The sequence below is a fragment of the Cebus imitator genome, unplaced genomic scaffold (assembly GCF_001604975.1).
Source record: "Cebus imitator isolate Cc_AM_T3 unplaced genomic scaffold, Cebus_imitator-1.0 Scaffold2, whole genome shotgun sequence".
Classification (NCBI taxonomy): domain Eukaryota; kingdom Metazoa; phylum Chordata; class Mammalia; order Primates; family Cebidae; genus Cebus; species Cebus imitator.
This window is the reverse complement of record NW_016107317.1, coordinates 12118644-12145444: the sequence shown is the minus strand read 5'-3', so window position 1 is coordinate 12145444 and position 26801 is coordinate 12118644. Positions and strand designations below refer to the sequence as shown.

The 26801-nt window shown below is 36.5% G+C and overlaps 1 protein-coding gene across 1 annotated transcript in view; it reads right to left on the bottom strand.

The window, feature by feature from the left end:
- NELL2 (neural EGFL like 2) overlaps positions 1 to 8457 on the bottom strand; it is a 371569-nt gene extending 363112 nt beyond the window's left edge. Inside the window, exons 1-3 of the mRNA XM_017529745.2 lie at positions 8293 to 8457; positions 7820 to 7905; positions 7227 to 7355 (exon numbers count right to left, since the gene is read on the bottom strand). Coding sequence (XP_017385234.1) covers positions 7227 to 7355; positions 7820 to 7874 — 184 coding nt within the window. The 5' untranslated portion in view covers positions 7875 to 7905; positions 8293 to 8457. The remainder of the gene's footprint in view (positions 1 to 7226; positions 7356 to 7819; positions 7906 to 8292) is intronic.
- Positions 8458 to 26801: the final 18344 nt, after the last annotated feature.

Sequence of the window (26801 nt, the reverse complement as noted above, 5' to 3'; positions counted from 1 at the left end):
CTGGGGCAGGAGAATTGCCTGAACCCAGGAGGCGGAGGTTGTGGTGAGCCGAGATCGCGCCATTGCACTCCAGCCTGGGTAACGAGCGAAACTCCGTCAAAAAAAAAAAAAAAAAATGGCTGGGAAAAAATAAAATACTTACATACAAATTTAATCAAGAAGGTGAAAGATCTGTGTACTGAAACTATAAAACACTGATGAAAGAAATGAAGAAGACACAAATAAATGAAAAGATAACCTGTATTCATGGATTCAAATAATTAATATTGTTAAAATGTCCAAACTATCCAAAATGATCTACAGATTTACTGCAACCCTTATTGAAATTCCAATGACATTTTTCTTTATTCATTCATCCATTCTTTATTCATTCATCCATTGATGACCATTAATTAGGTTGATCTCACATCTTGGCTATTATGAATAATACTGCAAAGAACATAAGAATATAAAAGAATGCATAAAGAAAATGTTATATATATATATAGGTGTGTGTGTGTGTATATATATTCATATATATGTGTATATATATGTGTGTATATAATACTATTATATATGTGTGGAATGTAATACTATTCCACCTCAAAGAAGAAAATCCTGTTATTTGAGACAACATGGATCAACGTGGAAGATTATGTAAAGTGAAATAAGGCAGTCACAGAAAGGCAAATATCACATGATCTCACTTATACGTGGGATCTTAAAAAGTTTAACTTATAGGAGCAGAAAGTAGAATGGTGGTTACAAGGGTCTGAGGATGGGGGGTAGTTGACGGGGAGATGTTGGTCAAAGCATACAAAAATTCAAATAGATGGCACAATGTGTTCAAGAGATCTATGGTACAACATAGTGACTGTAATAATAATACATTGTATTCTTTAAAATTTCAAATAGATATTAAGTGTTCTCACCACAAAAAAAATATAAGTACATGAGGTAATGAATATGTTAATTTGCTCAATTTAGCCATTCCACAATGTATATATATTTCAAAACATTGTGTTATACACAGCAAATGTGTACGATTTTTGTCAACTTAAAAATAAATTATAAGTAACAAAAACCTAAAACAACAAAACTCTCAAATCTCATCATCCAAATCATCTAAAACAGGTAAGAGAAAGGTACTAGGTATAATCCATTCTGAGGCACACCCTGAAACAAGCTATCTGCTCTCAAAAATACAATGCTAAGGAAGATAAAGGTGATAATTCTAAATATTCTCATGCAAAAAGGGAGAAAATGGAAGAAAAAAAAAAAAAAAACATTTGCCATACCCAAGCAATTTTAAAATCCAACCAGGTGAACACCATTTGGTTTCAAGGTCTAGAAATAATTTTCTGTAATTCTTGGCTCCACTGTCTGAAGTCAGCTACAGGCTCTGGACTCCGAGTTCTGCCCTCTGAATTAACCTTATTTTTTCATGAAAGACAGCTTCACAGAAAGATGTTTACAGCTAAGTGAGCCTGTTTTTCGCTTTTAGAATTTTGGAAATCCAACATCTTCTTTCACTTTATTCTCTCACTGATACTTTCAGGCCCCACCAGCAGCAATTTTACTGGCATAATATTCCTAAGAACCTTATAGATCTTTCATGTATGTCATGGGGATTCACTCCATTAAACAAAAAAGGCTCCTCCATAGATATTTCTTGGATAATTCCATCTCTATTTGTGACCTCTGCTGAAATGGTTGAGGGAATCTATGAGCCATATGTTCTTCAAAGAGCCTCCTCGATTTAACTGAATACTCTGACCTTTTGATACTTCTGAGGCATTAGCAAAATATTTTCTAGTCACATCCTTGGCTTTCTTTTCAGATCAGGTATTCCTGACAGTGAACATTCTATTTTAACATGTTTTGGAATCTGAATAGGCTTATAATTTTTCAAATATCAAGTTATGAATAAGTTTTGCTTAACAGTTATTCCCTAAATCTCTCTTTCTCCTCTCACATGTTACTACAAAACAGCAAGAAAAAACCAGAGTGCACCTTCAACACTTTTGTTGCTTACAAATCACCTTAGCTAAAATGTAAGTTGATTGTTTACAAGTTTTGCTTTCCACATAACCACAGGATAAAATTCAGGTAAGTTTTCTGCCAGTATATAAGAAGGATCCCCTTTCCTCCAGTTTATAACAAATTCCTTATTTCCATCTGGGCCCTCAATGACAGTTCCTTTAATGTCTATACCTCACCAATGCTCTGCTTGTGATAATTTAGGTATATTCAGAGGTGATTTTGATTTTCTCTCTACCATGCCCTTCACTTTCTTTTGAGTCCTCATAGTAGAGTCACCAAAATCCATATTTCTACTGAAAGTCTATTCAAGGCAAGCTTAGCTTTTTCTATCATGCTTCTCAAAATTCATCCAGCATCTGCCCATCGTCCAATTCCAAAGGCACTTCTATATTTTTTAGGTATTTCTTACACCAGCACCCCACTTCCATGCATGAAAATTTGCATTAGTTTCCTACTGCTGCTCAAACAAATCACCACAAACTTAGTGACTTAAATTAACAGAAATCTATTATCTCACAGTTCTGGAGATCAGAAGTCCAAAATGAGTTTCACTGGCCTAAAATCAAGGCATTAGTAGCCCTATGTTCCTTCTGGAGGCTCTAAGGGAAAACTCATTTTCTTGCCTTTTTCAGCTTCTAAAATCTGCCTGCAGTCCTTGGGTTGTGGCCACTATCATTGTCAAGGTCACAAGTGGTCAGACTAGTTTTTCTCATATCACATCACTCTAACACTGACTCTTCTGCTTCCTTTTCTCCATTTTAAAAGATTCTTCTGATTAAACAGGGCTCACCCAGATAATCTATGATAGCCTCCTAATCTTGAAGTTGATAAGCAATCTTAACTTCCCCTTGCCATATAATGTAACCTATTCTTTGGTTCCAAGAATTAAGACATGAACATCTATGGGGGACCATTATTCTGCCCACCATAATATATCTTTACATAATGATAAATTTTCAGTTCTGCTCTATAAATATAGCCTACCACGTAACCTGTTTCCTGCTTTCCTCATATGCTTCATTTCATATCACATGCCCTATGTTTCTACTTCTCCAGACTTCCTCCGTTTTCTCAAATGCAAGCTCACTGCAGGCTCAGAACCTTGCTCACACACTTGTCCCTTTCTCTTCTCTAGACTACTCTTACATATCCTTCAAATATCAACTTAAATGACTATTCTTCAAAGACGGTTTCCCTAAACCTGTGACTCCCCTACCTAAAATATAGATTCCCATTATATCTTCAGTTTTTCTTCATATAATTTATCTTACTGCTGATTAAGTCAGTAACTACATAATTGTTCACTGTGAAGTCAAAGGTAAGTTCTAATGTCTTCATTTGTTATGTGCCTAATACCTAAGAGTATACTAGTTTCACAATAATAACTAATTGAAGGAATGAACATAACTTGCTTAATCATCACAACAATGTTCATTTTTTAATTGAGGGTACTGAAACTCAGAGAAATTAAGCAATTTCACCACAGTAAAACAACTAATGAAATTCTATCTCAGTCTATCTTGTTTCTAAGTGCATCTCTTAATCGCTGTATTATTCCACTCTATTTGGGCACCAATGACCATCAGTTCACAGTCCACAGATGCTCACCAACCAATATACTGAAGACAGATACTCAATGTCACCTCAATTTCCTCAATGCAGCTGCCTTTGCCTACTAAAGTTCATGGTCTACTACCAAATGCCTGTTTCATTCTGCTGTTCAAAAACTGACATAAGAAGAGTCATATGACTTTTTTTCCCTTTAAAACCAAAGTTCTTTATAAATAACTACTATGCTTATTTTCAATGTACTAACTTGTAAAAAAAAAAAAAAAACAAAAAAAAAACATGCTTTGATTTTATCTACTTCTCTTGTGTGGATTAATGAGATTATAAAATCTGTGAACATTTCAGAAGAAAGTGTATTCCAACAGAGGAAATTATCTATTTTGGGAACCTGGCCAGATTAGTTATTAAAATCAAAGATCTAAAAATCATGCTAACATTGCTAGAAAGTCCTAGAACGGTGCTTCTGTATGCTTTCATTCCTGATCTCTCATGTACAGAGGAAAAAACATTGTTTTGATCATTATCTTGGGAAATATTCCCTTGGGAAAGATTTTGAAGAAAGTAGAACGCTTTATAACCTTTCACAGGTCTTTTTATTGTCAATATTCACTTCTCTATTGTTTAAAAGCGTAAGAAGTGTATTTTTGTGACTGCAAGTCAGATTATAGCTGGAAATGACTAGAAAATTGACTGGACCCCTTTTTTGGAAAATTATTGTAATTGGCAAATATCAAAAGCCATTTTATTAAGGTATGATCTAATTTAGCATCTTATTACTTAAATTTTCAAAGCCATTATAAATCAAATTTCAGCAGCAACAAAACCATTTTAGTGATACTATAGTTGCTATAATAATTTTTAAAAGGTATGACTTTAAAACATATTTCAATCATTTGTTTTTGTTAGGTATATATAATAAAATAATTTATAGTTTCAGAAAGTACAGAATTGCATGCATCTCAAAAACCACTAAGGAGAAAAACTGGCACAAGAAAAAGCAATATTAAATGAGCAAAAATCATTGGGAAAGTAAATGTCAAGATTTCTTTATTTTAAAGCTGACAGAAGAAGATGGTTATGTTACTGCAGGAAAAATTTGATGGTTCAAAATCTCTTCCATCGATTTAGAACATATCTGATAGCACAAAGAAACTTGTATGATAAGTTTATATGAAACCTAAGAGCATCTCACAGTTTTTGTAATTTGTTACTATTCCTGCTATGACTATGTATAGTGTATACGTATACACTATACAAAATATCTGCAGTACCCTCAACTCACTATAAATAGAATCTATAAAATCTTCAGAGCCTGATTTTTTTTTTCTCTTTAAAGCCAAAGGAAATCCCAGTGAAACAGAAAGACTCAGAGCTGACTTCTTAACAAGTTTCCAAATGCTATAAGCAAAGGCCTTTCCAAGGTAATGTGAAATGCCATGCATGGTCAAAGGGCCACCTTTTGTCAATTTCAGAATCCAAATCTTAGAATAAAAGGAATCGCAAAAGCATAATCAATACATCAGTAATATATGCCTACTGAGAACACGGCATGCAAGAAATACTTGCTGATTGATTGCTTATACTAAATAAAGTCCATAATTGGGCAGAAAATGAAATTTTACATCTTCAAATCTCATAAACCATATCTGTTAGGCATTTACTCTGTCTAAATATTGAGCTTGGCATCAACAAGGAAACAAAACAACCAATTCATCAATGTACATGGATATCTAGTTACTATGGACAATTCAAAGAAAACATTTTATGTGCCATATGTATTTTGAACACAATGCCTACCTTGAAGAATTTGACAATTTAAATAAAAATAAATACTAAACATTTTTAATTAACTAGGAAAAGTTATTGATTCCTGAAACTATTTCCTAAAAATTGTTTAGTTTTCTAGCACCAGAACATAAAATGCACAGTCCTGAAGATTTCTATTTGTGACAGATCAGACACTCTTCCGAGGAAACTAGGCAGGATACTAATAAAATTTAAAGAACCCTTGTAAAATTTAAGAGCACTACAAAACCATTTGTTTATTAGGAGCTTTAGATTCTATAAAGCTTTCCAGTTACTCAAATTGGCAGTCCTGAAATAACTTTATTTCCAGTTCATAGGGATTAAAAATCAGAGATAAAAACAAAACAATACAAAACAGAAAACCAGAAGCTTGATCCTACTGACACGTCTATTCAACTATGTGAAATTTTGCTGACAAAGTAGCCTTATCTTCTTTATTAGATTTGGTCATTGTTTTTAAAGGATTCAATATCCAAGCCCCACCCTCCAAAAAAGACCTTTAAGTAAATAAAACATTACCATAAATATTTGTTGCAATAAAAAAATTAAACAGAAAATTTAAACAATAATTTTTAGACCAGAAAATTGCATTTTAATTTTTTATAAGAGCAAACTTGTTTTAAGTAAATGTAACACATGTGAATTTTCTCCTTTCCCTACTGTAGGCTTTGGTGTTAGTGTCCATGGTGACACATACTGGCTATATCAGGCAACAACACCACTACAGAAATACTCAAGTTTTATTTTATTTCTATTTCTTGATAACATATTTTCTGAAGTGATTTCCTTTTGCATATCCAACTCTTTAGTAATTATGAGTTGCACTTTTGAAGCCATGGCACCAAAATAACAGCAACAACAACAAAAAATACAAGGGTGAGGTGGGGCAAGAAGCTTTAGTCCATCAGGTATGTTAAACCAAACTCCATTTCTCTAAGTATACTTCACTATATGTGAATCTAGGCTGTCTGTACACGTTCAGCTACGTTTTAGGTCTTATTACAGCAACTTTCCACAGACAAGCAATCCTCAAAAGCTCTGGTTAATCAAAGTTGAAGGATTGCTGCATTGGAATTTGCTTCTGACTGCACAACACATTTAAATATAATTTGAGATGTAGACATTTGTGCACAGTCAATATCCATTGACCTCAAAAAAAGTTGTAAAATCCTAAGTACACAATTAATGATAATACAAAGTACACTTCTAGATTAACATTTTACTTGAAGTTTTTCCAAAATAATTTTGAGACTATTATTCCCTTTCCCTTGTTGTTGGTGGATGAAGTAAGAATGAGGGTCTTTCAGTGATAAATCTTGCCTCAAATATAGTGTGACTGTGATATACAGTAGGTAAAAATGTTCAAAGGCATTAATTTTTCCAGAAAGCTACCCCGATAAAACAATTCCTCCAAGCAGGGCACCATTGTATCTGAAACTTTCAGAGATCAGTGTCTTAACCAAGATTAAGTTATCCTGTTTCCTACCTAAATCAATTTCACCCAAATGAGGTGTTTGTGTTATAATTCATTGTTCCCCAGATTCTAAAATCCACCATCTGCCATCGCAGTTTCTGTTCTGTAATTAAGGGGCTATCCATTAGAACTGGCAAGAGTACAAAGTAAGAAGAAGGAGGGTGCAGCAGGGGAGAAAAACCAAGCCACTTAAAAGGCATACGGGTATGTGTGTGTCTCACACTGGTCCCTCCACACCTCATCTCAGGTACTGTCATCCATGAGGCAATACAAAGTTAGGACGAGCGGCGAGGCCAACTCCTGCCGGGGTTATCGGAGCTAAAACCACAGTGGAAATGCAGCACGCCAGGCATACCTTGAAAGAGAAAGGCTTTCGTCCCATTATGCAGCCCCGGGACCTGACGTACTCCGGTCGTGGACTCCCCAAGTTCTAACTCTGTTAAGACGTCAATCTGTAGCGAAGGGTCCACACCAAGCCCCCAAACTGGTGAGGGGTATGAGCGGTGAGAGAGAAAAAGGAAAAGCTTCATCAAAATGCAAGCCTCTTCCTCCAGGGCAGCAAAGAACCGCGTCTTCGCGACAATATTGGGAACTGAAGATGAGAGGCGACTCCCTCCTCCTCAGCCAAGAGCCTTACCTGAGATTAGCAGCCAAGCTTTAAATAGCGGAGCACCCAGTCCCATTTCCATGACCTACTTTTAAACCCCTCTCCGTGCAAAGTTCCCCCTCAGCCCTCCGACCCTGGACTAGGGGCGTGACCCGCCTCGCGGACTCCAAAGCAAGCACAGAAAAAAAAAAAAAAATCAAAATCCAAACCCGCCCCCTACTCTAAGCTTCCCATTCCAGACCTACTTTGGGTCCGGGAAAAGCGAGGCTTCCCCAGCCAGCCCAGGCTGCCCGGAGGCGGGAGCCATCCCTTTCCCCAGCCCCAGCTTTTCGGCCACTCACCTGCTCCGAGACCGAAGATCAAACAGAATGTTCTCAGTAAGACCCGAGACTCCATGGTGAGGATCTGCTCAGTCCATCGTCTCCCTCTTTAAAAATAAAAATCGAAGAGGCTCTTGGAATCAAGCGGGAAAATAGCCTTTGCCTCTCCTGCTGCTGCCTCGGATTTACTGATTAGTAGGATTAATACGCTTTGGTTGTCTAAGAAAGAATAGGGAGGCCTCCCCAGGCGCGTGAAGAACTTAGACCCTCCAATGCGCACATCATTCCCACACGCGGAGCCGAGGCGGCGGCGCGGCCGGGAGGGGGCCCGGAGGGAGGGGTCGGACTCGCCCCGGAGCTGCTCCGCCAGGGAATTAGCTCCCAAGCCGAATAAAAGCAGCCAAAGACTCGCACACCCAGTGGCAGGGAGGCGGCCCCAAGAAAGCCCAGGCTGGGGCGGCCCCGCACCCGCCCGTCTTCCCCGCCGCCCAAACCTGTTGTAAAGGCAGAGACAATGGAGAGAGCTCCGCGAGACGCGCGGAGAGACTGCTACTCCGGGGAGGGAGGGGCAGGTCGAGGGAGGCGGGGTGAGGAGGAGGGAGGGGCCGCCGAGGGCTAGGCTGGCGCTCCGCCTTGGTCTCCCGCACGGGCTCCTCGTGGCCAAACCCGGTCCAGCGAGCCCCGTAGCCGTTGCAGCCTCAGCTCTTCTCCCTCCCTCCCTCTATGACCCGGGCAATGCCAACCCCCTTTCGGGATCGAAAGCTCTAAATCCAAGGTGCTAAGTTGATGGGCGGTCCTTGCCCTCACCCCTCGATTTCGGGCGCGTGTCTTGAAAGACGAGAGAAAAAGACCACCCAGCCGCAGGAGGCAATGCTGGAACGAGAAGCGCTCGCCTGCCCTTTAGGCAAAGAAGGGAAGCCCACGTGCACTCGTGCACTGAGCTCTGGAGCAGCACCGGGATGCAGGGCACTCCCCCTCCAGGGCTTGCGGAGGAAGCCTGCCAAAACACGCTCGACTGCCAAGGCGGAGCTGGGCAAAGTAGATAGAGACGGGCGGAGACGGATGAAGAGCCTGGGAAGCCCCGGAGTCCTGGTGGAGAGGTTCCCTGTCCGGGGCGGGGCGCTGGAGAGCTTCCCCGGCGCGGAGAGCGCAGAGGAGAACTTGGCCAGGAGGTGCTGGACAGCTCCGGGACCTCGCGCGCCCCCTGCAAAACACAGAGCGGAGAGCCGGACTCCGGCTCTCTTGAACCAGCATACAGCAGAAGGCAAGGGGAACTGAGCCAGGGCGTCTGTTCACGCCGAAATATCTACCTACACAGCAAAGATGATTAGAGAGAGAGAGAGATAAATAAATAAAGTACATAAATAAATAAATAAATAAATAAATAAATAAGCAGAAGGAGGAGATGGAGCCCAGGCGAGAGAGAAGATCCATCCCACTATTGACTACACTCATGCAGGCTCTACTTGCCCTTCACCATATATGTCCGGGACCATAACAGTGGGGCCATTTCAGATCCATTTGTCAGCAGGCGAAAGTATGTTCAAGATCAATGACACCTATTTTTTAACATAGCCCTAGAATTTTAAGGTAAATTTTGAGGAATAACTTTCAACTTTCATTTTGGAAAAGGGTTTCAAAAACCATTACAGCATTAATTGGTACAAAGATCAATTTTCTTAACCTTCCATGCAAACATGTGGGTACTGAATTCTCCAACTGGATACTACATAGCTACAGTTGCCAAAATGCCTACTGCGTAGTATGAACTCCCTGCAAGGCAAGAGCATAATGTACATTCTATCTATAAACATATAGATATTATAAAATAGGAGAATACATACTATGTTATATTATAGTGAAAGGGGTATTTTCAAGTCTGCCCTTAGAATGTTTAAAAGATTCAGAATTTGGGAGCTCTTTCAAATTAATTTTTAATTCTCTCTTATCAAATCTCCCATTTAATTCTATTGTAACTTCGTAAAGTTTGAGAAATATTTCAGTACTTACAAGTGTCAAAGGATTGTTGTGTGAAACTTCTCAAATTTGCAAAAATATGTCAAATAAATTAATATGATTTAATCAATTAAGAGAAAATCAGAGAATTAAAGACCTTTCTACAGCAGTGCATCTAAAACATTAAATTGTAATAAGTATCTACAAAAGTTACACAAAATAAATTTTAAATAATGTATTATTTAAAATGCTATTGTTAGAGAAAATAAGAATAAAACATAAATATACATATGCACATATATTTCCATGTAAAAGTCCTCCTAACCAACCTGCATTCAACTAACTCATGAAAGTAGGGATGTTCTCCAATTTCTCTGACTCTCATCCATGATATGCTGAAAGCTGGTGGTTAATAGGCTTATCTCTAGTACCATACACACTTAGGCTCCCTCCAGAACAGTGTTATTTGGTACCCAAAACAATTCTAGTTGAACCTGCTACTGTACTTATTTGACCTAATTAGATATTTGTTACAGCATCCATAGAAACTGATATAAGTACTGACCACATGAGGAAAAGTTCAGTCAACATGGTTGACTCTAACGACCCTTAGAGCCCTACCTACCATATACACATATCAAAGCTAAGTAAAATGTCCAATTTTTAAATTCACAGATGAGCTTTAAAATAAGAAAAAGAAAATCCCCAGGTGCTAGGGGAAAAAAACATAGTGGAAGATGAGCAGAGAAAGCAACAGCTGGTGCAAGAATTGGGAAAGGGTGGGACATGGGGATTCAGACTTTATCGGGACCCTAATAAAATAGAGTGGGATTTCAACATCCACATCAGAAGTGAAAACAGCAAATTTTGGAAGCACAAAAGGTGACAATATTATTGATTCTTCTGATAAAAGTAATAAGTTTTAAAGAATTATACCTGCTACAAAAAGAAACTTTTGAAATGTTAAAACTTTGCACGTTGCCCCAAGAAATGGCAAAATGCTTGCCAGCTGCACATGCCCTTGTGAAAAACAACTCACCTATACTAAATGTCAAATCTCAAGCTTTGCCACTTGCAGGTGCAATGTCCAAAATCACACTCCTTACTGGAATGGAATTTCTAAAATCAAAAAGTAGCATTAAACTCCCAGGGTCTTCTGAAGAAGCAAATATAAGACTTCTATTAAGTGGCTTTCTATGACCTCTGATACACAAGAGGAAAATTCCTGCCATGGCAATAATAATAATTGTCATTGTTATTATTATTGCACTGAAATGAAAGACCATAAAAAATAGTCAAGAAATATACACACAGAGAGAGAGAGAGAGAGAGAAACAATTAGTATGTCATAAACTCAGGATATCAGAAAATAAAGTGACAGAAAGCATAAAATAAGAATGTTTAAGTGATTGGAGATTTTTTTTTTTTTTTACTTTTTTTTTTAATTTTACTTTAGGTTCTAGGGTACATGTGCAGATCATGCAGGGTTGTTGCATAGGTGCATACATAACCAGGTGGTTTGCTGCCTCTTTTCCCACTTTGACTATATCCGGCATTTCTCCCCATGTTATCCCTCCCCACCCCACACTGTCCCTCCCCTGCCCACCCCCCAACTGTCCCCAGTGTGTGATGCTCCTCTCCCTGAGTGCACATGTTCTCATTGTTCAACACCTACCTATGAGTGAAAACATGCAGTGTTTGGTTTTCTGTTCTTGTGTCAGTTTGCTGAGAATGACAGTTTCCAGATTCATCCAAATCCCTACAAAGGACACGAACTCATAGTTTTTTATGGTTATGTATTCCATGGTGTATATGTGCCACATTTTCTTTGTCTAGTATATCATAGATGGGCATTTGGGTTGGTTCCCGGTCTTTGCTATTGCACACAGGGCTGCAATGAACACATGTGTGCATGTGTCTTTATAGTAAAATGATTTATAGTTCTTTGGGTATATACCCAGTAATGGGATTGCTGGGTCAAATGGAATTTCTATTTCTAGGTCCTTGAGATATCGCCACACTGTCTTCCACAATGGTTAAACTAATTTACACTCCCACCAACTGTGTAAGAGTGTTCCTATTTCTCCACATCCTCTCCAGCATCTGTTGTCTCCAGATTTTTTAATGATTGCCATTCTAACTGGCATGAGGTGGTATCTCAATGTGGTTTTGATTTGCATTTCTCTAATAATCAGTGATGATGAGCATTTTTTCATAAGTTTTTTGGCCTATGTCTTCTTTTGAAAAGTGTCTGTTCATACCCTTCACCCACTTTTGAATGGGGTTATTTGTTTTTATCTTGTATATCTGTTTTAGTTCTTTGTAGATTCTGAATATTAGCCCTTTATCAGATGGGTAGACTGCAAAAAAATTTTTCCCATTCTGTTGGTTGCCGGATTGCTCTAATGATGGTTTCTTTTCCTGTACAGAAGCTCTGAATTTTAATTAGATCCCATTTGTCTATTTTGGCTTTTGTTGCCATTGCTTTTGGTGTTTTAGTCATGAAGTCCTTGCCTATGTGTATGTCCTGGATGGTTTTGCCTACATTTTCTTCTAGTGTTTCTATGGTGTTAGGTTTTATGTTTAAATCTTTAATCCATCTGGAGTTAATTTTAGTGTAAGATGACAGGAAGAGATCCAGTTTCTGCTTTCTGCACATTGCTAGCCAGCTTTCCCATCATCATTTATTAAACATGGAGTCCTTTCCTCACTGCTTCTTTTTGTCAGGTTTGTCAAAGATCAGATGGTTGTAGATGTCTAGTGTTGCTTCTGAGGCCTCTGTTCTGTTCCATTGATCTATGTCTCTGTTTTGGTACCAGTACCATGCTGTTTTGATTGCTGTAGCCTTGTAGTATAGTTTGAAGTCTGGCACTGTGATGCCTGATTGGAGATATTTTTAAAGTGATAGAAAAAAATAATGAAATAACAGAATTATATGAGAAACGAGTAGGCATATCTCAAAAGAAACCAAATAGAACTTCTAGAAATAAAAGTATATTTTAAAATAATATTAAAAACCATTAGCTCTAGTAAGCAGCAATAAAACAGTGCTGAAAATTAGTGACCAATAAAAATTAAAAACAAAAAGTCAGTTTGAAGAATATCGCTGAGAATGCACCAAGACTGATAAAAAGAATGGGAAACAAAGAAAACATAAATCTTATAATTAAAATGGCCAATGCACAACTAGTTACAGATGTGGAATAAGATATTAGAAGGATAGAAGTATACAGTATTATAGATAACATTTAAACAAATAAAATTTAAAAGTTTTCAAAAATTAAAGAATATCATGAGGTTCTAACTCTGGGTAAAATGGATTAAGTACACTTTACCATCTCTCCCACTGAATACCATAAAACATGGACAAAAGTATTTGAGGACTCTGAAAATTAAATAGTATCAGGCAAACTGGCAAAGAAAAACAGAGTTTGAAGTACTTACCATACTGGCAGTGAAAAATTTTTTTATTTTTTATTTTTTTGGGTATTCAACTGAAGCAGTAGGAGTAGAAAAGTAACAAGTAAATCTGTAATTGGTTGTGACCAATTAGTTGTAATCACCACTGCACTCAGATCAGCCAGGCAGTGATTACCAGCCATGTGGTCTATTTCTTAGACCACTACCCAGGTCACAGGTTGGCCTTTGTGTTGTGCACTACAAAGTCTAGAAACCACATAAAAAGAAGACTAGCCAAAATCTTCTGTCTAAATTCAAATGGGTCAATTGCCTGCTTAACATTTTAAAAACCCAACATTCTCCATAGTACTTAACAAAATTCAGTGTTTTATAACATAATGTTAAAATATTCAGGTTATAATCAAAAAATGTTTGGCATATAGAGAACTAGGAAAACTTCAACTTACATGAAAAAAATATAATCAACAGATAAAAATGCCAAAATTACACAGATGTTGGAATTATCTGGAAAAGATTAAAGAAACTATTATAAAAATGCTCTAACAAATAAACACAAATACTCTTGAAATGAATTAAAAGACAGAAAATGGCAGCAAATACATAGAAGATACAGGGAAGGACCAAGTGGAAATTTTAGAGCTGGAAAACACGATAACTGAAAATTTTAAAACTCATTAGAATGGGCTCAGTAGCAGAATGAAAATGATAGAAAAAAGATTAGTGAGCTTGAAGACAAATCAATTAAAATTACCCAATCTGAACAACAGGAAGAAGACTTTTTTTTAATGAACATAGCCACAGGAACCTGTGGGACAAAATGAAAAGAAAATACCACCAGAATTCCAGAAGGGGAGAGGAAAGAGTGCAGACTTTTTGTTGTTGTAGGAAAGAATGGACTAAGATGTCTCAAATTTCAAAAGACATAATCTTACAGACTCAAGAAAGATATACCTAAAGGAATCTATGATCAGATATATTATAAACAAACTGCTGAAAACAATGGAAAAAGAAAACTATCAACAGAGAAAACAAAAATCCTAAAAGCAAAAAGAAAAAATGGCATTACATATAGGGAAACAACAGTTTGAATGAATGCAAACTATGGAGGCCCCAAAAAAGGGCAACTTTTTTTTCTAAGTGTTCAAAGAATTTTGTCATCCCAGAATTCTGTATCAGTTGAAAATACTCTTTGGGAATAAATAAATAAATATGAAAGAAAAACATTCTCAGATAAAGAAAATCTTTAAAAACTGATTGCTAGTAGACTTACTCTAAAGTAACTGCTAAAGAAAAAATGGCATTACATATAGGGAAACAACAGTTTGAATGAATACTCCCTCCTTCAGGCAGAAGGAAAATAATACCAGAAAGACAACAGCATATCAGGAATGAAGAGTAGAAATGGTAAATATCTGGGTTAAAAAAAAGTACTATTGTTTTTTTTTTTAGAATTTTTTTTTTGAGACGGAGTTTCGCTCTTGTTACCCAGGCTGGAGTGCAATGGTGCGATCTCAGCTCACTGGAACCTCCGTCTCCTGGGTTCAGGCAATTCTCCTGCCTCAACTTCCTGAGTAGCTGGGATTACAGGCACGGGCCACCATGCCCAGCTAATGTTTTGTATTTTTAGTAGAGACGGGGTTTCACCATGTTGACCAGGATGGTCTTGATCTCTTGATCTCGTAGTTCACCCGCCTCGGCCTCCCAAGGTGCTGGGATTACAGGCTTGAGCCACCGCGCCCGGCAAAAAAAAGTAATATTCTTGAGTACCGTAAAATATGTTTGATGTTTATATTCTTTTTCCATTGCTGCTGTAACAAATTACCACAACTTTGATATATATGTGTGTGTGTGTGTGTATGAAACATATATAATTGTGTGTGTGTATATATACAAAAATGTACACGTGTGTATGTGCGTATATATAAAACAACATATATGTTATACAACATATGTATGTTACAAAAATGTATATATGTATGTGTATATATATGTTGTTTTATATATATACACACATATATACATTTTTGTATATATATAAATATACATAATATATAAAAATATATAATATATAAATATTAGATTTTATAATATAAGCATATATAAAATACAAAATTATATATAATAATATAGAGATTTTTGTGTACATATATGTAATGTGTATATATATACACACACATTTTTTTCTTGAGATGGAGTCTCACTCTGTCACACAGGCTGTAGGACAGTGGCACTGTCTCAGCTCACTGCAAACTCCACCTCCAGGTTCAAGTGATTCTCCTGCCTCAGCCTCCCAAATAGCTGGGATTACAGGCAGGCACCATCATGCCCAGCCAGTTTTTGTATTTTTTATTGGCCAGGCTGTTCTCAAACTCCTGACCTCAGGTGATCAGCCCACCTCAGCCTCCCAAAGTGCTGGGATTATAGGCATGAACCACTGCACCTGACTATATACATTTTTTTTTTTTAGACAGAGTCTCCTTCTGTCACCCAGACTGTAGTGTAGTGGTGCAATCTCAACTCACAGCAACCTCTGCCTCTGGGCTCAAGCAATGCTCCTGGCTCAGCCTCCCAAGTAGCTGGGACTACAGGCACATGCCACCATGCACAGGCAATTTTTGTTTTTTTTTTTTTTTTTTAGTTGAACCAGGGTTTTACAGTGTTTGCCAGACTGGTCTTGAACTACTCATCACAGGCGATCAACCTGCCTTGGCCTCCCAAAGTGCTAGGATTAAGTGTTTGAGCCACCAAACCCAGACCACAAATTTATGATTTCATAAACCCAAAGGTCATAAGTCTGACACCAGGCTTACTAAGCTAAAATCAAGGAATTGACAAGACTATACTCCATTCAGAAGACTCCAGGTAAGAATCTATTTCTATACCTTTTTTAACTTCTATAGGATGTCTGCATTCCTTGGCTAATTGCCATCTCCTTCAATCTTCAATCTAGCAACAGCAGGCTAAGTCTTTTTCACACTAAACTCTCTTTGGTTCTCTGACTACAGTTTAGAAAGGTCCTCTGCTTTTAAGGATTTATATTATTAGATTAGGAACCCCTGGATAATCCAAAATAGTCTCCCCATCTGAAGACCCTTTGCCTTAATCACATGTTCAAGTCTCTTTCTATGAAAAGTAACATATTCACAGGTTCTAACATATTCACAGGATTAGGTTGCAGACATCTTTGGGAATTCATTCTCCTGGCTACCACAATGATTGAAAGAAAACGTTTTAAAATTATCTAATGGAGTTTTAATATATGTAGATTTAATACATAAGACAAACATAACATAAAGATATGAGACTAAAGGAACCAATATAATGGTAAAGTTTCCACATTCCAATTGAAGTAATAACATATGAACTCTAAATAGACGATAAAAGTGAAGCATGTATATTATAATTCTCTAGAACACCAACCTAAAATGCTATAATAAAGATATAGTTAAAATATACAATAGATAAAATGGAATTCTAAAAAATATTCAATTAACTTGAAAGGAAGCAGAAAAGAGTTAAGATAGGAACCGAAAATAGAAGGAACAAAGAAAAACAACAAACTAGTAGACCAAAATTCAAACATGTCAATAATTGCCTTAAATGCAAGTGGTCTAATCATAAGAAAGACTAAACTCATCAGAAGAAACTTGAAAAATATAATCCCACTATATGTTGTTAAAAAGAAATCTACTTCAAATATAACGAGGTAAGTTAAAGGTAAGGATTAAAAATATATACGAATTAAAAGAAAGCTGAGGTTGCCATATGAATGTCAGAAAAAACAAACTTTGGAGTACAAAAAATTATCAGAAGAGGTACATTACATAATAATAAAATGGTTCACAATTAAGTATATATGCACAAAACAGCAAAGCATCAAAATACATGAAATATTTACCTAGAGAAAGAGTGATAGAACCGAAGGAAGAAGTATACAAATCCACAGTTCTATTTGGAAACGTTTGGATTCCTCTTTCACAGTGAATAAAAATCTCTAGTCTTATAAAGTTTCAACACTAAATTCCACCAAACATTTAAAGAAGAATTAATAGCAATTTTACAAAAATATTCCAGAAAATAAAGGAAGAGAAAACACTTCCTGAAACTTCTTATGGCACTAGCCAAAACCAGACAAAGACTAGTTACAAAACAGAAAATAAAACTAGAACATAGACATTAAATTTACCCTTTGAACATACAGTCTTAAACAAAATATTAGTAAATCATATCTGGCAATATATAGAAAGGATAATAAACTATGAGGTGGGGTTCATTCCAGAAATGCAAGGTTGATTAAATATTTTTAAATCAATCAAGATAATCCAGCACATTTACAATCTAAAGAAGGAAAAACGTGATCATATCAACTGATGAAAAAATGATTTGACAAAAACACCTAGTCACATTAAAATAAATAATTCATTGCAAAGTAAAATAAAAGGGAACCTCTTCATTCTAATAAGAAGCACCTAAAAATATACATCTAACAAGGCAACATTTATTGGAGATTACATTCAATCCATCCAATGAGGCAATAAAAAGAAATAAAATGGCGGTGTGTGGTGGCTCACACCTGTAATACCAGCACTTTGGGAGGCTAAGGCAGACAGATCACCTGAGGTCAGGAGTTCGAGACCACCCTGGCCAACATGGCAAAACCCCATCTCTACTAAAAGTACAAAAATTAGCCAGGTATGGTGGTGGGCACCTGTAATCCCAGCTACTTGGGAGGCTGAGGCAGGAGAATTGCTTGAGCCCAGGAGACCGAAGTTGCAATGAGCCAAGATCGTGCCACTGCCCTCCAGCCTGGGGGACAAAGCAAGATTCTGTCTCAAAAAAGAAAAAGGTAAAATTAAAAAGAAAAATAAATAAAAGTTATTCACATTGAGAAGAAAGAAATAAATGTTTTTCTAAATTATATGGTCATCTACATTTAAAAATTCCCAAAGCATCTGGGAGAAAGCTACTAAAACTAGTAAATGGGTTGGCAAGGTTGCCGAATATAAAATACAGAAATCAATTCTATTTGTATATCCTAGTAAGGAATAATTAACAATACAAATTTTTAAAAACATAATTGCTAACAGCATTAAAAGAAACAAAATACTTTTGGAGAAAAATGACAAAATATAGGCAAGATTTTACACCAAAAAATATAGATCTTTGCTAAGAGAAATTAAAGAAGACTTAAATGGATAAAAATATCTACATGCTCATGGATGCAAATATTTCACATTGTTAAGATATCAGTTATCTTTATATTGATACAAAGGTTCAAGAAAAACTCAATAAAAATCTTAGTAGGCGCTTTTGTAGCAATTGATAAACTGATTTTTAAATTTATATGGAAAACCAAAAAAAACAGAAAAGTCAAAAAATTTTTTTGAAAAAGAACAAACTCAGAGGATTCACACTATCTGACTTCAATACTATTCTATAAAGCTATTGATATCAAGACAGCATAGTTTTAGCATAAGGCTAGACATAAAAATTAATGGAATAAAGAGCATAGGAATAGACATATATATTAGGCCTAACTGATTTTTTACAAAGATATCAAGATTTTTCAACAGATAAAAGATAATCTTTTGAACAATGATGTTTGAACAATGAAACATTCATGAAAGAAGAAAGGAAGGAAATAAGGAGGGAAGGAAGGAGGGAAGGAGGGAAGGAAGGAGGGAAGGAAGGAAGGAAGGAGGGAAGAAGTTAAAGAAGAGAGGAAGAGAATCCTCATCTTATCTTGCATCATATACAATAATCAACCTAACGTGGATTATAAGCTTACGTGTAAAAGCTAAAACTATAAAGCTTTTAGAATAAAATCTTCATGACCTGGGTTAGGCAAAGGTTTCTTAAGCAGGGCACAAAATGCACATACATTAAAAGAAAAATTGAGAAATTATACTTTATCAAAATTAAAACTTCCAGCTTTTTGAAAGATAACATCAAGAAAATCAAGCTATAAAAGAGGTGAAAAATTGAAGAACCTGTATTCAGATTATATAAATAACTCTTATAATTTAGTAGGACTAAAAAAATCAATTTAAAAAGATAGCCAAAATGTTTATTTTTTGCACTTATTTTTTATTAATGCATAATAGATTGACATAGTTTTGAGGTACATGAGATAATTTAATACACTGGTATAATTTGTAAAGATCAAATAAGTGTACTGGGATATCATCACCTTAAATATTTGCATTTTCTTTATGTTAGAACCATCCAAATTATTCTCTTCTAGCTATTTTGAAATGTGCAGTAGATTATTGTAAACTATAGTCACCCTACTGATCTATGTTAACACCAAGTCTTATTTCTTGTATCCAATCATATATTTGTACCATTAATCAACTTCTTTTCATCCTCCCCTCCTGGCTAAACTTCCAAGCCTCTGATAAGCACCAATATATTTTCTGTCTTTATGAGATTTTTTTTTAGCTCCCATGTAAGAGTGAGAACATGCAATATCTGTCTTTTTGTGCTTGGCTGATTCCACTTAACATAATGACCTCCTACTTATGGAATATTACTCCATTGTTTATATATACTATGTTTTCATCATCCATACATCCAGTGATAGACACTTAGTTCGATTCATAGTTTGGCTACTGTGAATAGTGCTGCAATGAGTATGAGAGTGCATAAACCTTTTTGAGATATTTATTTCCTTTCTCTTGGATAAATACCAGTAGTGGAATTGCTGTATCATATGGCAGTTCTTTTTCAGTTTTTGTTTGTTTGCTTCTTTGTTTTAGCAACGAGGTCTCATTATATTGCCCAGGCTGGTCTCAAACTCCTGGGCTTAAGTGCTCATGCCTTGGCATCCCAAAGTGCTGGGATTACAGGTGTCAGCTACCTCATCTGGCCCTTAGCTTTGTTTTGTTTTGTTTTTTTTTTTTTGAGAAACCTCCATACTTTTCTCCAAAGTTGCCGTAGCGATTTACATTTTCACCAAGGGTATATGAGGGTTCCCTTTTTTCTGCATCCTTACCAGTATCCATTATTGCCTGTCTTTTTTTTAAAGTCATTTTAACTGGCATGAAATACCAATCTCCTCAGAATTTTGCATTTATCTGGTCAGTAGGGATGCTGAGCATTTTTCATATACCTGTTGGTCATTTGTCTTCTTTCGAGAAATGTCTGTTCAGATTTTTGCTGATTTTTTAAAATCAGATTATTGGTGTTTGGGAGGGATTATTTTCTGTGTTTTTTTTTTTGTTTGTTTGTTTGTTTGTTTTTGTTGTTGTTGTTGTTGTTGTTGCTATTGAGTTATTTGAGCTCCTTATATTCTGGTTATTAATCCCTTGTCAGATGGGTAGTTTGCAAATATTTTCTCCCGTTTTTTGAGTTGTCTCTTTCATTTTGTTGATTGTTTCCTTTGCTGTGCAGAAGGTGTTTAGCTTGATACAATCCCATTTGTCTAATTTTGCTTTGGTTGCCTGTGCTTTTAAGGTCTTTCACAAAAACTCTTTGCTGAGACCAATATCCTGGAGCATTTGCCTAATGGTTTCTTCGAGTAGTTTCATAGTTTCAGTCTTAGAGTTAAGCCTTTAATCCATTTTGATATGATTTGATTTTTGTGTATGGTGAGAGATAGCAGTCTAGTTTCATTCTTCTGCATATAGTTACTCAGTTTTCCCAGAACCACTCATTGAAGACTGTGTTATCCCCACTGTATGTTCTTGGCACCTTTGTTGAAGATGAAGTGGCTCAAAATGTGTGGCTCTATATCTGAATCCTCTACTTTGTTCTGTTGGTCTAAGTATCTGTTTTTATGCCAGTATCATACTGATTTGGTTACTGTAGCTTTGTAGCAAATTTTAAAGTCAGGTAGTGTGATGCCTTCAGTTTTGTTCTTTTGGCTAAGGATTGCTTTAGCTATTTGAGGTCTTTCGAGGTTCTAAATAAATTTTATGATTTTATTTAAATTCTGTGAAAAATGAACAGTTAATATTTCTTTTGGAAAGATAAACTACTTGACAAACCTTTAACTGGTCTAAGAAAAAAAAAGGAGAGAAGATCCAAATAAATAAAATCAGAAATGAGAAAGGAGACATAACAAATTAGACAACAGAAAAGCAAAAAATGATTAGAGACTATCATGAAAAACTATACACCAATAAACTGGAAAAGCTAAAAATAAAGAAAAAAGTTTAAAATTAAGAAGCAATATATCAAACTAGGAATGATTAAGTATGATATAAAAAAGAATATTAAGCAGGATAAAATAATTTTTATAGCAAAGGTGCCTTTCCATACAAATCATATTCTTATTCACTTGCTGACAATAGGAAGTATAATGGATGCCCTATTTGGAGCATGGGAGAGGATTAGGTTTTAGTCAGCATTCTTTGTATTCACCAAAGAATGTTGTGTGAATGTGAAATCATTTATACAACTGCACTAAAATTTAAAAAAAAAATTTTTAATAAGAGAAATGTTGCTTCAAACACAGTTCTAAAAGCAACATGGCAAAAAGAAACAAGCTTGGAATTTAGGAGCTCTGGGGGTCGAGTTCCTGTCCCTGCTTTCCTAAGCCAGACACAAATTCCCTGTACCTGTTATCAGAGTTGCATAATAACTAATGCCTATCTATCCAAAGACTGCTCGGGGTTAAGTCTACCTTGCCACACTGTGCATGAATGCTAGTTCTTCCTGTTGTTGTTATATTACATTATGCCACAACAGAATTGCCCTATTTTTGTCAATCCCTCTTTGTGAGGCCATTATCAAACTGCAAAGTAATGGTAATTTAAATCAGTCCATAGGAATAGGCAAGGAAAAGAGAACTGGAAATGTGAATACAGTTTACCAAATAGTACTGTAAGAGAAATGAAAATGTGAAAAAGGTTTACCAACTAGCACTAGTAACCTTTACAGGTTAGAAAAATATGTATAGCATTCCAGGCACAGGACTGACTTACTGGCTTATCACATGCATTAGTCTCCAAGAGCCATGAGTCATTAGTTCAAAAGCTTATCCCACCATGCAGCCCTTATTTTTAACCGCCAATAGACAACCAGAGTGAGCACTGGCTGCTTTTTCAATACACTGGGATACTTAATGTTCATCTGAATAGAATGAAGCATCCACATGGTCCCAGCTGGTGAGCTGGCTTCTGGCCCTGTTTAAGGTTTTTTATTAAAGAATAGTGTTTTGACTATCATTAGGGGACAAGTGACCCTTTTGTGAAAGGCTAAATGCCAGAATATTCTTAGTGATATCCAGAAATCAGTTTTACTTATATCAGATTTTTTTCTCTTCATCCTGTAACTTATATCCAGAAAAAATAAATTATAGATGTCATTAAAAATTCAATTTTCAAAGGAAGATTTTTATTTGATTCTGCTTCTGCTACAAGCAAAAATAATTCTTTTTTAAGACTATACATAGTTTACACCTTAAAGAAAATTTATTAAGTTCAGTCCTCAGGATGCAATAATTCAAAATCCTTCCTGACTCATCATATAATTCTTGCTATTACTCAGCTACTGCCATTAGAATTTTCTTTTTGATGAACACGTAGTTGCTAGATGAAAAGCTTAGGCCAGGTTTCCCAAACGCATGTCTTGAGAACAAGGATAAGTTTATGTTAATAACTTAAAAGGCTGGCAGGGATCCAGATTCAGCATTAGTTCAGCCAGAGTGTCTGTTCACATGTATCACTTAGTCCTCTGACAGGAATAAATGCCCCAAGAGCTTTGTCACTCTGCGGTAACCTCCCTCTATCTCCAGCTTTATTTACAGTCTTGGCCAAAGGCTGTAGCTGAGAATGCAAACATAAAGAAAGAGTTGCTGAATGAGCAGGTAAATAAATGTGGGAGTGGCACATGAGGTGCTGTTCAGGTCATCCTCATCATTTCCCTATGCAAGCTGGCTCTAAGCATTCACAGCACTAAGTACAGGATTTGCTAGGAAGATTGGCCATCATTTAGGATCATATAATAGGAAAACATGATAAGTTCTCATTTTGCAAACCAAGACACAGACAAGTCAAGTAATTTGTTCAAAATCACACAACTAATTAATTTCAGAGTAGCTCTTAAGCCTTGTTCTCCTGCTTTATTCATTTATTCAAGAGATATTTGTGGAGATGTCTCCACAGTTGATTCTCAAAACTCCTTCTCTATAGCTGTCTCCCTTTAAAAAAAAGTTGCTAGAAAACTTAATCTAGTGAATTCCAGGCTTAGTCAATCATTTTTATGTTTTTTTTTCAGGTCACCTCCAGTTTAAAATCAGTTCAAAATTCTCTCGCTCTATATCATTGCCCCCAAGCATTCATATATTTCTTTCTCTTTCTTTCTTTCTTTTTCTTTCTTTCTCTTTCTTTCTTTCTTTTTCTTTCTCTTTCTTTCTTTCTCGCTCTCTCTCTCTTTCTTTCTTTCTTTTCTCTTTCTCTCTCTTTCCCTCCCTTCCTTCCTTCCTCCCTCTCTCTCTCTTTCTTTCTTTTCTTTTCTTTTCTTTTCTCTTTTCTTTTCTTTTTTGACAGAGTCTCACCCTGTCACCCAGGCGGGAGTGCAATAGCACCATCTAGGCTCACCACAATCTTCACCTCTGGGGTTCAAGCCATTCTCCCACCTCCCTCCTGAGTAGCTGAGATTACAGCCACCCACCATCATGCCTGGCTAATTTTTGTATTTTTGTAGAGACAGGGTTTCACCATGTTAGCCAGGCTGGCCTTGAACTCCTGGTCTCGGGTGATCTGCAGCCTTGGCCTCTCCAAGTGCTGAGACTACAGGTGTGAGCCACCACGCCCAGCCAGGTTTGTACATTTCATCATGACAGTGGTGGAAAAGGCATCTTCTCTATCGCTGCCCCTCCAGGTTAAGATATGCTACTAGTGTCCAAATTCCCCCCTATTACTTGGTCAGCTGCTTTCTTCTGAGGTGTTTCTCACTCAAAGGACACCATACTTGTTCTCCATGCCCTGCAATTATGGCCACAGCTTTTTGAGTTTACTGGGCCTGCCAGCTAGCCAAATAACAATTTCAAATAGACTGGCACCCAAATCGTCCAGAAGAGAGGTCTGGACTATCCTAGAGATGATAACAAAGGCCATGGGAGCAGATGTCGCTAAAATTCTCCACACCCCAATCCCTAGCAGATTCATATGCAATTTGCACCCTCTAGTAATGTTCTTGTAGTTCTCCTGCAGGATGTCCCCATAAAGGGTCCTCTGCTCTTGGCTCAGACACTGCCACTGCTGGATCTCCGGCCCAATGGGACCATATCTTAGGAGTCAAGATCTTCCATGTTATTGTTGCATTATTGAATTTTTATTCATTCTTAATTTTTTAAGTGGTTAGATGTTATTCTCTTTAAACTTTTTCTTTTTATTTCTAATGCTGATTTTTTATTCCTCCTGTGGGTCATGATTCTGTATAGAAAAGGGATTTTTCTGCCTTTCTTACTAGACTAAAAGCCTTGTAAGAACAAAGCTTGTGTCTACTTTAGTCATATGATTAAGAGCCAAGCATAATGCCAGGCAGAAAATTGAAGCTCAACGCATGCATATTTGTTTAATCAAGTTGAAATGGAATTTCCTCTCTCTCTTCTTATTTAAATTGTGTAGAATATGGTTCCATCCCCTGCCTTTAGAGGATCTCAGAACAATATGTTTTGGTAATTATGCAAACACATTTATCAAATATATAGGTAAAGTACCCTCTAATTTAAAGACTGAGGATTTGTTTTCAGACACATCACAGTAATGAAATGAGCCTATTCCAACAGTATATTCACGGTGCTATGGTTTCCTTTCTAACCCTGGTGATTGCTTCACACTGGGTAAGACACCTGGTTAAGTTGAAAGGCTGCCATCTAGCTTAGAGAATATGTGCATGGTTGGGAGTAGAATTTCCTTACATCTGTTTAAAGACATGAGCATTTGAAAATGAAATCATTATGTAAAGATCAATTTGGAAAGGTGCATGTGTGAGTAGTTCACTGGAATGACTTGAGTAGAGGTAGAAATGTCATCAGAATGACAGCATCCCAGGCTTCTACTTCCAATTCTGCCACTGTCCAACTGGACAGGTCAAAGAATCCTCTCCATCACCACCAACATGCTACCAGCATCATGATTATCATAATGATATCTAACGCACACAAAGTGCTTACCAGCTTTCAAGCCCTGTGCTTAAAAGTTTTCATGGATTATTTCCTTTAAACAGACATCAAAAATAGCCCTACGTGATAAATCTTCTTCTTATCAAACTATTACTGATGAAGAAACCAAATACAACATTAGAACACAATTAAGCTTTGCATTTATTTTAACAATCTCATTCCAAGACCCAAACTATTTTAAAAAATCATAATCCAACAGAGGATGTTATTTAAACTCATTCAGAAATTCACATACCAAAGAAACTGTGATTCACAATACTCTATCAGTCCACACAGTCATTTCCTATGGCTACCATAACAAATTTCCACAAACTAGGTGGCTTTACACAACAGAGATTTATTCTCTTATAATTCTGGATGTTAGAAGTCTGAAATTAGGTAATGGTAGAGTCATATTCCCTGTGAAGCTCCTAGAGAAGGATCCTCACTTGTCTCTTCCTGCTTCTGGCAGACCCAGGAATTTCCTGGTTTGTGGCAGCATAATCCATCTCTGACTCCATGACCCAAATTCTTAATCAGTTCTTTCTATAGAACTCTTTGAGCCTCAATTTTCTCTCCAATTTTCTCTATCAGAGATTAACTAAATCAAGTTCTTTCAATTCTGAAATTTTATTATTCTAAATAAAACATAGCCAAATTAATCCTTAATACATTTAGAAATATATATATATATATATATAACCACATAATCATGATTTTGCCAATAATAATTTTACATAAAAGATCAGCCCTCACTTAACTAACAAGTGTTTACATTATTTTAAACACAGCTAAATTAAGTATATGTGGGATCTGGCTGGTATCTCTTTACTACTCAGATAGGGTAGAGGAAGAGTTTGTGGCTTCCTCATTGACTCCTGCACATCAGGAGTTACTGCAGAGCAGGCACCTGTTCTGTCTTAAACCAGACTGCTACAGCATTTGAGGTTAGCTGTGTTCCTGTGCCCAGTACCTAAGCAAGCATGACAGACGGGGTCCTCTAATCCTTCTAATTTTGAATGTCCATGTAGCATCCTAAATGATGAGAATAAGAGCTATCATTGAAGAGGTTTCTTCCTGCCCTTAGGACAGTATCCGAAATCCTAAACTTGGCCTACAGAAGTGCTTTCCCAAACCATCTGTGGTGACAGACTAATTTTTTAAAAATCCCTAATGCATTGTGAATCAACAGATTACAGATTTTAAAATTTATTTTTATAAAGTATAATAAAATTAAATTCTAGAAAAATAAATGAAAAAGACATACAATTTCAACAGACGTAAAACTGCATTTCAATACATCTACTTAGAACAAATATACAGGTAATTATAGACTTACGACCTATGCAACTTACGGCCATTCGACTTTACGACCACAATCACTAGCCACAACTGGTCCGCTGTAGATTTTTGGAAACACTACAACATTTTGATGTGTATCAAGAATATCGCTACCGCCTGGGAGGCTGTGACGACAAAGTGCATGAATGGCATCTGGAAAAATTGTGTTAAGTG